This window comes from Eupeodes corollae, chromosome 1 (assembly GCF_945859685.1).
Source record: "Eupeodes corollae chromosome 1, idEupCoro1.1, whole genome shotgun sequence".
In the NCBI taxonomy this organism is placed as follows: Eukaryota; Metazoa; Arthropoda; class Insecta; order Diptera; family Syrphidae; genus Eupeodes; species Eupeodes corollae.
Window position 1 is genome coordinate 41,477,661 of NC_079147.1, and position 14,134 is coordinate 41,491,794.

Genomic DNA, 14,134 nt, shown 5'->3' on the forward strand with positions numbered 1-14,134 from the left:
TCAAACTAAACTATTTCTTTTTTTATCAAAAATATTGTTGGTAATTTTAAAATTTGTAAGAATAATTCAATTGACAACTTTTATAACCCAACACGAAAACCTACAAAGTTTTCAAAACAAATAGACAGAGGTGATGGAAGTTATCAGTGTGGGTGCCATCCTAGAATCTTTTTATTTTGTCATTTAATTTGTTACAAAAACTGTAAAATAAAAGTATCTTGCACATAACTTTCATCTCTATTCTCGTTCCCATCTTTATTTAAGCTATTCTTTCCAGTTATATTTGATCACGTTCGCTCAATGTATTTAAAGATATTATTTTCATCAGTAAGGTATTGAAACCATAATAATAAACAATAATTAGAAACATTTATTGTCCTGACAATTTGGATTGTTTTCATAAACTATTCAAGATACTCTACTCATATCTTAGGGGGGTTTTAGGCATTTTGCTATTTTATTTTATTTAACATTAATAACAAATAGAAAAATTGTAAAATGACATTAGATAACTATTTTTTTAATTATTTTTCGTGACTTTTGTTTAAAGTGGCTTCTGACTTTAAATTTATATAAAATTTCCTTTGATCGAGATTATCACTTATTTAAAAACATCAACGTTTCCTTTGAACATTTTATTTGAATTTAGAGTCACTTTTTTAAATATTTCTTATATTAATGACTTTGATTCTAAGAACTATTTCTGCCTGAAAAAGTGGTACATTTCTTCCATTTTTACTTCAGCTGACCTGTGCCTCTATTCTTCAAACCTATAACTTTTGCACGATTTAATCAAAATATGTTGTTTTTTTTTAATTAAATCCATTTCTTTGATAATTTATTTTCAACAAAACTCATTTAAAACTTAAAAAATTCTTACTTCTAAATTGTAACTTTGATTATCTTAATTAATAAAATAATTGTGTTATACCCCAAAGAAGATTTCGAAATGTGTCTATGTCTATTTTTAAATTGTTATGTTGTAGCAAATATCAGTTGTTGTCTTAAAATCAGGTAACCATTGGCAATATTGGTCTCCCCTTCTATTAAAAACAAATTAACATTAATTTATTTGAGTCTATCTTTATAATTAATGTTCATTATCTTCAAATGTTTATATACCTCATAATAATGATGAGTAAGTGATGGAGTGAGTATTGATTGTTGCAAAAGCAGACGGTGAGCGAATCAATTTTTTAAAACATCCTACCGTCCGTACCTCCAATATTTGTAGAAGTTAAATTAGATTTTGTTAAAGCAATACTTTTCCTTTAAAGAATAAAGTTTCTTTGTTAAACTTTGCTTAAAGTAGAAAAAACTTTTCAAGAAAAATACTAATCGTCTATAGAATCGTGATTAACTAAAGAAGAAAGATAAGTGGAAAAAGGTCAACCCTTTTGATCCCTTTTTATATTGCAAAGACTTAGGAAACAGCTTTAAAAACCTAATGTAATTGTTGTGTTTTAATTGAATCAAATCATTACCATGCTATTAGAGCAAAAGTTTTAGACCCTTATAAACTAATTTTCTAAATATATTTTTTTTTTCTTTTAGATGAAATATAATACTCTATTACAATCAATAAGGTTTGAATTTTCCTTAGAAGAAATAATTACTCTCTTAAATTTGAAACAATATATTTCAGAACATGCAACAAGTGAATGGAGGTATAGTATTTTAGTATTTTGTATATAATATAAATAATATTATTTATGTATATATTATGAACTGTCAAATATTTGTTTGTGTTTTAAAATTTAGCTGCAGAAAACTCAACACTTTTTGATAAACTTACCCAACAGACATACTTACTCCTGTTTTCATCCACAAAAGCGTTTCATTATCATTTCAATGCTGTTATTCATCGTTTAAACTCGTTTTAAATAAAGATAGTAACACTTTAACGATATAAGACAGCGTTGGATTTTCGAAGCATTACATTTCACACGATTTCTTAAAATAATTAAATAAGATGGTGCAACAGTCCGTTGAATCTTGAGGCTTCCTCCTAAGGTCAATGGAACCAGTTTGAGCCCCTTACGAAACGTGAGAAGAAGAATTCTCCTAGGTAATTCTTGCGTTTTCGAGCCAGATCAGGACATGTGCAGAGAAGATGAAGAACTGTTTCTTCCTCGTCCATACAGCTTCTGCAAAAGTCATTTGAGAATACGCCTAGTCTCGTGGCGTGCTTTCCTATTAGACAGTGTCCGGTTATGACACCTATTATCGAGCTAATATACGATCTGTTTAGAGTGAGCAAGCACCTTGAACGTTTTGAATGCAGTATTGGCCAGATGCTTTTTGTGACTTAACACGTGGTGATGTTGTTCCACCTGGTGCCTGCCCTCCTTACATCGTCTTGCATTAGCAACAGTTTACAAGTAGCGATTGGTATTGCAGCATTTTTCAAACGTGGTAGGATGGGCTGTACTGTACTATTCCTGGCGAGTTCATCTGCCTTACAGTTACCTGGAATGTCTCTATGGCCCGGCACCCAGCAAAGGTGAATATTAAACTGTTGTGCTATCTCTATAAGGAATGATCGACAGTTATGGACTGTTATAGAGTTTGTAGAGACAGAGTCCAGAGATTTGATAGCGGCCTGACTATCTGAGAAGATACGGATATCAGACGTTGATATCACGTTTTCGTTAAGCCATGACAAGACTTATTTTATAGCCAAAAGCACCACCTGGAACACGCTACAATGATTGAGAAGGCGGAATGAGAGAATAAATTTCAATCGTTCAGAGTGCAAACTTCCACCAACCCCTTCTTTTGCTTTTGAAATATCTTTTTAAAAATGGATTGACTCGTCACGTCTTCCAGGAATGCCCTATCCTCGCATAAAGATTTGGAAGCTATAGAAACCTGGAAGTTTCTGTCGAATTGTAGTTGGTGGATGATGTAGTCTGTGTGCTTTGGAATTGATTATAAATACCTAAGAATTACGGAGCAGCCAATGTTGTTGAAGGTCCACTGCGACGAAGCTTTGAGGCGAATAGCAGAGTTTGCAGCTATTTGTTTGCTTAATATTTCAAGAGGTGTTAGGTAGAGTAAGGTGTCCAGTGCCGTAGATGGGGTCGTGCGAAGCGATCCGCTTATACATAGGCAAGCTGAACGTTGAACTTTATTTAACTTATCCCTGTTTATACGTTTCTCTAAAGCAGTCCACTATACCTCCACACCGTACAAAAAATCGGTCTGATTACCGATGTGTATAGCCAATGCGAGATTCTGGGTTGTAAGCCCCATTTATTACCAATAGCTTTTTTGAAAGGAAGGAGAGCTACGGTAGCTTTTTGACACTTTCCTGTACGTTGCGTTTCCAGTTTAGTTTTTTGTCTAAGACAAAACCCAGTTATTTAGCCTCGTCTAAGAATTTTAATTGGACTCCTTTAATATAGCCCAAGGAATTAGTGTGTCTACGAGTAAGTCATTTTTTAAGAGTTCTTTTAGGAAACTACTATAGCAACGTCGTCGTCTGCATAGGCTATCACTCTGAAACAATCCGCATCCAGACTAGTTAGGATTTCATTCACCACTAGGTTCCAGAGGAGAGGGGATTTAACACCACCTTGCGTTGTCCCTCTTCTAACGAATCGTCTGCCAGGAGAATTGCCCAGTTTTGAGTTAATTTTTCTGCTAACTCTCTACATTTAAAGATGTTAGTGCAGATGTGATTGCAGATTTGTCCACGTTGTTAAAGGCACCTTAGATGTCAAGGAAAGCAACCATAGTGAACTCTTTATGATCTAGGGAATATTCGACGGTGTGTACTAAAGTGTGTAACGCTGTTTCCACCGATTTACCTTTACAGTAGGCATGTTGAGACGAAGACAGAAGTCTTGTATCAATACTTGTCCTTAAATGGATATCAATCAATCTTTCCAAGGTCTTAAGAAGGAATGATGATAGACTTATAGGTCGTAGATCTTTAAGATTGATTTGAGAGCATTACCTGCTTTGGGTATAAAAACAACTTTAACTTCTCTCCATGCCGAGGGAACATGGACCAGGTAAAGACAGCTGGTAAAAATTGCCTCAAGTATTGGTGCAATTATGTCAAAAGCCTTTTGTAGCTCGGCTGGTATTATTCCATCTTGTCCTGCAGGTTTAAATGGTTTGAGGCTGTTGGGAGCCCATTGTAGCTGGTCCCTTGTGATCAGACCTTGTGGATATGTTGTATTGGAACTTGAACGTATATAAATTTTGCAAGTTTCGGTAAGAGAACTACCAGGAAAGTGAGTGTCCAATAGTAAGTTTCAGCGATTCATTACTTTAATTTGTCTAGGAGCCGTCTGCATTTTTCAAGCAGCTTGGCATCGCTAGACCAGTTGAAAGAATTTTCCGTAACCAAGAGGATTCAGAAGTTTCTTCTATAGTGCCACAGAAGGATCGCCAAGAAGATCGCTTAGATTTCCTTAGTGCTTTCTTGTAGATTCTTTGGGATTCTTTGTAGGAGTCCCAGTGAGAGACTAGTCTTGTGGCTTTGGCCCGGTTGAAAAGTTTCTTGCATTCTTTCCTGAGCGAGTCAAGCTCTTAGGCCCACCATTGTGGTTTCCTCTTTCCTATTATGTGTATAAGTGGACAAGTAATTTCTAGCGATCTGTTCATAGATAAAGTAAGGTCATTGACTTTGTTGTCAAGTTCATAGGCGTTAGAGGAAGGACAAGGGGACTTATAATTTTGAGTTGAATCCGAACAGATAATTTAAAGAAAGCACTTTTCATGACAAGAATTACTCTTGGAGAATTTGTCAATTCCTCGCAAGAGGCAGTACCCGTGCAAAAAACTTTAGATGGCTTAGGCAGGGAACGAACCCGAGACCTCTAGCCTGACACGATTTTTTATACCCCATTTAAATACATCGGAATTAAATAAGCTTATCATATTGTGCCGTTGCAGCTATAATTCAGAAGGGATCCGTCGATAGCAAAATCATTTTCAATAAGAGAGCAAGGTAACAGAATTTATCAAATGCATCTAATAGGTATGAAATAGTCTTACTTTCACAAAAACGATTAAAAGATATATATGACTTTTCGGTGAGATGAACCATGAGATCATCAGTGGCCCGACTTATTACTATGAAAGCCGTATTACCAATCACTTAGAAATAATACCGGAGATACCATCCGGAAAAGCGAATTTAATGATAAGATCTTTTAGGACTCCATAGTACGAGTCCTAAAAAGATTGGTCCCGTAGAAGTATTAACGCATAAGAACAGGGGGAACCATGACATTATTCAGCGAACTCACTCAAACTTTAGTGTCATTGACAACAAGCTTAGAGACCGAGGAAGAGTAAGAATTCCTCATGCTTTTTACGAATGACCAAAAGTTCTTACTGTCTTTTGGACAATGCAGTAAGTCACCGACAGTTTTGTTCATACAAAACTTTGGTCCTTCGAATCTTGATATTGCAAGCTTTCTCGGCTTGCTAAGACCTTGTCCTGTTTTCCTCAGTTGGGTTAGCTCTATAACCTCGGAATCTAACCTTTTTCTCCTTGATAGTCTCTTTGTAGCTCGAATCAATCCATCCTTTGATTCTCCGTATTAGTTTTCAAAATTAAATGTACTCTAAATACCTATAATAACGTTTCTTAAATAAAATAGTGTCCTTCATTTACCATTTTTTATAAACTTAAACTAATTTAAAATATAATTTTTAATCCAAAGTACAAGAAAATAATTGTTGTAAATTTCAAAGCAAAAATTAAATTGGCACCATTCTGCTCACTAATGCATAAGCATCTGCCATCTATTCCATTGATTTCTTCAACATCAAGCTGTAAAAGATTGAAAATCAATTAAAAATCAATAAAAGCATCACCTTTATTCTAACCTTCTCTTGTAATTTAGATTTAAGCAAGTCACATCTTTCCGTTTGCGTATTATCAGATTTGGCCAGGCGACAAATTAAATTTTTAAGGGACTCCGAAGTGCATCCTTTTTGAATAACAGGATCAGTTTGAACTATAAACATACACCAATACTGAAAAACAAACATAAATTAAATCACATGACTTCGAAATTTACAAAGAAGAACTGTTTACAAACCTTCCTCAGCAATGAAGGATTCTCAGCGAATTTTGTCAATAGAGCATCCAAAGAAGCCGGACTCATGTCTGTCATATTAAATGCCTCCGTCATCCTATACTCAAGCTCCCATTTGGGACTTTCATCAGGTTTTAAATTTGCCTTCGTCAAATTAAAGAACCATGTCTCTTGATCAACCACTTGCTAGAAACATGAATTAATTATAAAGCTCACATTTCTTCGACTTTTTTTCATAACTTACAAAAGATTCTGGCTCCACTTGATAGATTTTATAATTTGGATTCTTTGATTCAAATGTTGTTAAACTTCCACCATTCCAAGCGACATTCCTGGGAATTGTTTTGTTCAAATAGTAAAGACTCAATTCGTCAAAATGCGAGTGCCCATTGAAAATCCCACTTATCGTTTCACTGAATCTTTCAACTATTCTCGTGAATTCACGTGACCAAACACTCCAACAACTTGAGATTCCAGATGGCAAATGTGCCAAAATATGCACATACTCGCCATCTTGCTCAGCTTGCAGAAGTGTATCGTGAAGCCATTCGAGTTGTTCGGAGGGGAATCGACCATTGTAAAGAATCCAAAAATTCAAGGTGTAACAATAATTGTTGTTTAGGGCAATGATTCGGAATCCCTTTTGAGGACTCACAGTGTAATAGCCACCTTTCTTGATGGTTTCCTGGGTCGATGAAGGAAGCCAATTGGACCATAAATCTGCATGAAGATCGTACAGCCATTGGACGCTTATATCTTCTCCCATGACATTTGGTGGGGCAAAGCTTGTTTTTGAAGAAAAGTAACATTACACTTCTTCCAAAAGTATGTTTGCAAGAATTCAAACTTACGTATGAGATGGATGACTGTCATGATTTCCAATCGTCGGAAACAGAAGGATATCACCAAAAGTTGCCTTAAGTTCCTGATAAACTTTCTTCAAACTCTCTGTATTCTTTTCTCGTGATCCTAACCACGATGCATGGTCCACAACATCACCTGTCTGATAAATATAATCGATCTTCTCGTTGTTTTTCTTGATTTGTTTCAAAGAATCGGCTATGGTATGCCAAGGTATGTCACAATTACGATAATCACCCCAGAAACCAGCTGCTTTGTTAGTGTTTTCGGAAATATTTTTATGAAGTTGACAACACAAAGTGTCATCACATTCGGCCAGGGCTCCAACTTCATAAAGTGGATCATAGTGAATATCTGTGATGTGAAGGACTTTCAAGTCATTGTTTCCCTTTGATGGAATTTTTATCTTAGGGCCTTCGATCTTGGGCCCATTAGAGTCAATTTTAAGACTCCAATCGAAATCTTTATCTTTGATTTTACAGACAGTTGCATGGAGGAAAGTTCCACAAAATGATCGAGAGTCAATTTTGCTGTTCTTAACCAAGAACTTTGCAGTTGGCTAAGATTTAAAAGAAAGTATTAAAATGCTTCCAAAAATTATAAACTGAGAAATTTCCTACAAAGTAAATATTGACGATTCCTTGACAACTTTCATTCGATTGAATCTTAAAGCGAATACATAGGTCAATCATAGTTTTTTTGAAAGTAGCATCGTCAAGAGCAGCCAATTCACCATCTTCACGAAACATTCGAATTATTACATTTGTGGCAGCTCTACATGATGTACAGGCAAGGATCTGGAAACAATTTAAGTATCAACTGGTTAGTATCGTAAAAGTTTGAACAAAAAAGCTATGTTTTGTTTACCTGATCGGATAAAGCAAGCTCCTCAATTTCGGTAGTAAACATCTTTCTTGAGTTGGAGTTATCAAAATGTTGTGAAAGCTGTTGAAGTACATCGGATTCGATTCCGGATTTAATTAAGTTGATATATTCCTTCGCAAAATTATGAGCTACATCGTCTGTAGACAAAAAAAGAAGATACAACAATAAAAGGCTCTTAAATTTCACTCGTCTTAAAATAGAAACTACGAAGCTATTACAAAGTGGATGCTCATGTGTCTTCAATAATCAAATCAATTGGATCATGTAAGCGAATTGTTCTTGAATCTAGATCTTTGTATAAAATTCTCCCAGACTAGTCCGTAAAATGTTGAGTTTTTGAGATTGATGGCGAGTTTATATTCACGAATTGAGTGCCACACCCTCAGTTGAAGAACTCATATTCTGGTCTGTGTGCCAAGAGTGTAACAAGCCTAGTCTGACGATCTTTTTGGGTAAACTTGTGAAAAACCGCTAATATTTCGAGAAATATCAATCTAAGTGGTTTAGTGTCATACTTCATGTTTGTGGGAAATTAAATTTCCAACAAAATTATCCCACACATTTTTCCCTACTCCTCGTAATTTATGGAGTACTGGCCGAATTTACTGAATATGGTTTAGAAGCTCGTAATCTAAATCTAATGCTGTTGGAGAAGATGCAGTACCTCTTCAATTCATTAAGATATTATTGCCAAATATTACTAGTCATATCACGCATATTAGAAATGCTTGTTTAATATGCGAAATTGATACCCGTCCTTAAAGGCCTTTGATAAAATCAACAATACCACATTGAAAACGTAGTACTTTTGTTTTGGTTTTGGAGACAGGCAATAAGTTATGGTAGTTTTTAGGGTGATATATTTTAAAGATTGGTGTTTGGTAATAACAGATCTGAGTTAATGTCTATTCATCAATTCACCTCTACGGTGATGATGTTCAATATTTTCATTGAAAACCATTCAGCAACTTGGATAAGCTTCTCTCAAACTTTCATAAAGATTTATCTTCAGTTGCTCATTGAGTTGTACACAATGGCTTAGTCCTAAATACAAATTTCAACGAAATGCCAAGTTATCCCTAATTCTAAAAGGTTCCTTCTTCAGTGTCTTATATGCTGCTAAAGAGAATGAATATGAAGCTAGTAGAAAGCGTAACAAGTCTTAGTTTTGTCGTTAATCGGAACCTATCGCTTTATAATCACATCAATGCAGTTGTCAGAAAATTATATGGTTGTATACGTAAATTATATATTTCAGCCAGTTTTATCCCGCTTAAAAGATTAACGATTAGTTCTAACACTTATAATGCCTATAATGAACTGCGATAAGATAGTTTATAGTAACCTTGATTCACACTTATGTATATCACAATTCTTAGTCCTAAAACAGTTTTCACCAATTTTATTACAGTTTCTTGAAAATTTGTATTTCTCATATAAACAAACACTTACTTACTTACTTAAGGTGGCGTTTCAGTCCGGGACGGACCTGACCCTCAACCAACATGCGTCTCTAGCTAGATCGTTCCCTATCTAGCTGTTTCCAGTTTCACAAGTCAAGTTATAGTTGAACTCTTCTCATACCTGAGTTCCGGTCTTCCTCTACTGCGTCGTCGCTCGGGATTGTATTCGAAGACTTTCCAGACTGAAACGTTGATGTCCATGCGCTCTAGTGAATTACCAGAATAATTTTTCTCTCGAAGCATCCTCGGAATACGCTCTCATCTTTCTTTGACACGGTCCAGGCCTCAGCGCCATTAATGAGAACCGTGATGGTGAGTGTCTTGAGAGAGGACTTACTTCTCAATTGCCTAGGTACACCCAGCCCTTAACTTTCTCAAAGTTATAGTTGTCCATGGTGACGTTTTGTCCAAGACGTCGTCGTTCAGTGTCCTTTTTTGGTGACATCATATACACTTGGTCTTGCCCTCATTGACCACTTCCGTCGCAATATTTAAAACCACTCTACTGACATCACGCTTTGATCTTCCAGTTATGTCAATATCATTGCCGTATCGGAGTAATTGGATGGACCTTTGGAAGATTGGGTCTTTAGTTGGCGGTTGAGTTTTTCACAACTCTTTCCAGAGCTAATATTTTAAAAAAGTTGCATGACAGTGCATCGCCTTGTCTGAAACCGTTTTTGATTTCAAATGCCTCGGTGAGATTTTTTCGCATTCTCTGTATGCTTAAACAATACATTGCTCTGTAGAGCTCTTCCCTATAGATGCTGTTATACGCAGCTTTAAAATGGATAAATAGATGCTGGATACATCGATTTGAAGATGCTTGTTATTTTTTTGCAAGATCTACTGTAATCTGAATATTTCGTCAATAGTGGACTTTCCTGGTCTGAAGCCACAGGGCCTATCAAGTTTCTTACAAACGGCTACAGACGTTCACATAATACGGCAGCAAGGATCGTATATACAATGTTAAGGAGACTAATGCCTCTGTAGCTGACGCAATTCAGATGGTCTCCTTTTTTGTGGGAGTCAAACTGACTTCCATTTAGATTCAGGGATGCCACATGCTCAGGGGCGATTCCTCATAGTCAGCAGGTTTAGCGGCGCCAAGAATTTTAGAATAAATCTTATTTTCTTATATAAATATTATTTGGTAATTGAACTACTAACCAACTCAAAAGTCGACCAATTTGTTAAATATTAAGCGAGCAACGCATGTTCGTCGGTTAGCGCAGCTTTTAGGATTTACGAGTATACTGATTTTTGATGCCGATGTGTGAGGAAAGGGAAATAACAAAGACATTGGAGTTAAGGCGGATTATTCAAATGTTTAATAGGAAGTAAATAGTTTTTCGAACAAAAATTACAAATAAACACCTTATTGTTTCACACAAACGATTTAGTCAAATTAACGAAAAAAACAAATTAAACATTAATTATAAATGACTTACACGTGAATGCATTTCGAACGCTTCAGTGGCGCTCATCATCAGCACTAACTCAATTGACCCAAACAATTATTAGTTTTGGTAAATCGAAATGCATTCACGTGTAAGTCATTTATAATTAATGTTTAATTTGTTTTTTCCTTAATTTGACTAAATCGTTTGTGTGAAACAATAAGGTGTTTATTTGTAATTTTTGTTCGAAAAGTTATATGTTTCCACGAAGTTCGGATATTGCTATTGTTTTTCAATATGTTTTTATGTACATATATTTTATTGTTATTACTATTAAAACAATGCCATACCAATTCTAAAATGGTAGAGGCTAGTCGTAAAAAATAATTTTATTTGATTTCCTAAGAACAACTCAAATTAAAACACGTATTTCTTTTAATGGAAAAGAAATTTTCAAAAAAATAAAATTTAATTTATTCATAGCTTTCGAAAAAAACTCAAATACCAATACTTCTCAAGCAAAGACCATAATTTAAAAATTATTAGAGAAACCATTTTCAACAATATCGTTTTCGGAGAAGCTATTGATGGGCGTCCAAAAGATTTAAATTGAACACACAAGTAACAAGTAACCTTTACCGAAAATAAATATTCAATGTATAATATTACCAATACCTATTTGGTAGCAAGAATAACAAGTAATTATTTTGTTGATCTTGTTTGCTTTTTTTCGACATCTCTGTCGCATGGAGTTCATCGGATGTGGACAATATGAACACTCTAACCACACTTCAGAGAAAATACAAGCTAAGTGCCTCCCATTTGCAATATGTAATTAAATTAGCTACCTTTGCTCAGACCAGGAAAGACGAAGCTTTAAGTATTCTACATAACATTCCAAAAAATTGTGCGGTATTTAAACGTAAACAATTTTTCAAGTTTTTCAATTCTATCCAAAATGATTTAATCAAAACTTTTGCTGACGTTTTAGGTGATCAAATTAATAATACAATACAAAAAGCCAGAGTTTATAGCTTTGTCTGACATTAATTTAAAGTCTTAATTGTAATTATTATTATTGTAATAATAAAAAACTCACGAAACATTTGTCGCATTTATAGATGGCGATTCCTCAGCTCAGGGCGGACTGTAGAAAATTGAATAAAATGAATTATTATTCTTAAAAACTTATTTTCAATAATTTCTAGAAGAAAGTAGCTAACCCTTAGATCATGATCGCCTTGATACTTGTCTGCAATCTGGAATTAAGAAGTTCCTACTTGCATCTCCATGTGGGGAAAGAGCATGATGAATTATACTGATCAATTCATAATTATTGAAAAAGGCACGACTAAGAACTGCACTGAGAAAATTTTCAACTTGTGAGCGAACGCAAAAAGCTACGGTTTACTTCCTTTTTAAGATTAAATTTTACGATAGGTGGAAAACACAGGTCTGTCGTACTTCCCCTGGGGCCAGGGGTTGGCTTACTGATACAAATTATTCAAACCCAATAAGTATCAGTAAATATACAAATCGAATGACTAAGTGTCATCGATATTTAATAGAAGTTTAAAAAAGTCTGAAGTGGAATTAAAAATAATTTTTAGGAATGATGTACAATTTAGATAAAGCCCGATTGATTGCATCCCACAAGATATCGGGCGACCACTTCTAAGGTTATCTTGCATATATTTCACTTCATCAAGGACTAATTTGTCATACCACTGATGACGTGGTACCACGGGATATGTTGAAGCCCCCTGGTTACTTCCATTAACATATGTTGAGATGGCTTCCTTGTGATAGTATCGTGGTGGCTGGGGTTTATTCTATACGCATAGAGCTTTGATTTTTCATCCCAAAAAAATCAATATATAGATAGGCAAAGCCAATACCAAAGGTTAACAAAGAAGTGAATTTGTTATGTCTTGGTAGCTTAGAAAGAGGAACTCACTGGAAGCATTCCGCCAAATAAGAGAGAGTAAATATTTGCGTAAATCCTTAATTTCAAAAACTAAGCGAATATACAATGCGAGTGTAAAAACTTGCCGTCAAATTAAAGCTAATTGGCAGGTGTTGATGTTTTAAGCAATCATTCTCTGTCTCCTTTCTTGTGTATTGGGCTAACCATGCTGAAATTCCACTCATCGTGCATGCTTTCTTCCGACCATATTTTGCTGTTGAGTTGGTGCATGCTCCCTAACAAGCCATCGTCTGTTACTTTGAATAATTCGGCAGCATATAAGCAAATACAGATTGCATTTTTTTTTCAGAACAGTAGCTTAAGTTAACAAACGAATTTAGCACAGAATTACATAATTTTGAAGTCAATGCCTTTATTTATTCACGAGATATCGAGAATCAAATATCAATTTTTACCAATTTTTTAAATTGTTATCGTAAAAAAAAACACACACTCAATTTTCTTCAGAGTCGTTTGTGCATGTTTCTGTGTTACTATCTGTTTACAACATTTATTTGAAGTCGATATCTCTACTGGTTCTTGAAACAACGGACGTACGAGCATACGTACACACGCATGCACAGACATCTTTCTAAAAATGTTTTATTTAGATTCTAGGAACCTTGAAAAGTCGAGAAATTTAAACATTTTGAGTTCGACAAATCGCACCGATTACAAAAACCTCCTATGGGAAGTTAAAAAGATCAAAATGTTAGTGTATTTTGTGCGGAATATGTGTTTTCGGCAGATCTTGAGTTTCATCTATGCACAATTGATTGTTCGTAGTCCTCTCCATGGGACAGTTTTGGAAACAGGTTAAGTAAATTAAAGTCAATTGCAAAGGTGTAGTTTTTACAATATGGCCACTATTAACTGTCAAACTTCATATTTGAATACTCTTAAGAAGTCTTAAATCAATTTTTTTTTTTATTTTTTCACTCGCCTACAAAAAGTTCTAAGTAATCAAAAAGCTAAAACATAATGTTACCCTATTTTATGACTGTTAGTATATTTTTTATAAACTTTTGAGAATAATTGCAAAATAAGGCTGCTCAAAAGTTGAGATTTCTCAGGTATTTGGATTTTTTTTTCTAGCTTAAAAAAATTAAGTACGTATGTGTCCGTATAATAAATCTTGGTAAATTCCACAAACAAAAATAAACCTAGTCATAAATTCACACTCCACGACAATCTATTAATATTGCTACTTATTATCAGGAACATTAAATTATTGGTTGCACTTAAAATCAAAATATTGTGAATTAATAAAAATACAAATTATATGTACTGCATATAAACTCACCCCATTTATCGAATAAAGATTTATTGTTTGTATCAATAGGAATATTTAATGAATTGTTTTGATATGATTGATTATTGAAAGCGTGACTGCTAACAAACAATGTTAACAAAACTATGATCCAGGACATTTCAAAGTTGTACAATGACCAAAACTTTTAGATCCACGAAATTAGGCCTATAACGTTTCCGAAT

General features: G+C 34.6%; 1 protein-coding gene across 1 annotated transcript; it reads right to left on the reverse strand.

The window, feature by feature from the left end:
- Window positions 1-5,630: 5,630 nt before the first annotated feature.
- LOC129941357 (sphingomyelin phosphodiesterase-like) lies at window positions 5,631-14,120 on the reverse strand. Its single transcript, XM_056049969.1, has 8 exons — window positions 13,944-14,120; window positions 7,791-7,945; window positions 7,544-7,720; window positions 6,914-7,482; window positions 6,307-6,847; window positions 6,066-6,248; window positions 5,851-6,000; window positions 5,631-5,794 (listed from the first exon to the last, which is right to left on the reverse strand). The coding sequence occupies exons 1-8, from the start codon at window positions 14,068-14,070 to the stop codon at window positions 5,660-5,662; spliced, it is 2,037 nt and encodes a 678-aa protein (XP_055905944.1). The 5' UTR covers window positions 14,071-14,120; the 3' UTR covers window positions 5,631-5,659.
- Window positions 14,121-14,134: the final 14 nt, after the last annotated feature.

Bases quoted from the DNA above. Each gene is read 5' to 3' on its own strand.
- LOC129941357 (XM_056049969.1), bottom strand. From the start codon at position 14,070: ATGTCCTGGATCATAGTTTTGTTAACATTGTTTGTTAGCAGTCACGCT. The intron at 7,483-7,543 runs GTAGGAAATTTC...TTTAAATCTTAG, and splicing joins GAATCGTCAATATTTACTTT to CCAACTGCAAAGTTCTTGGT. The intron at 6,249-6,306 runs GTAAGTTATGAA...TCATGTTTCTAG, and splicing joins AAGTGGAGCCAGAATCTTTT to CAAGTGGTTGATCAAGAGAC.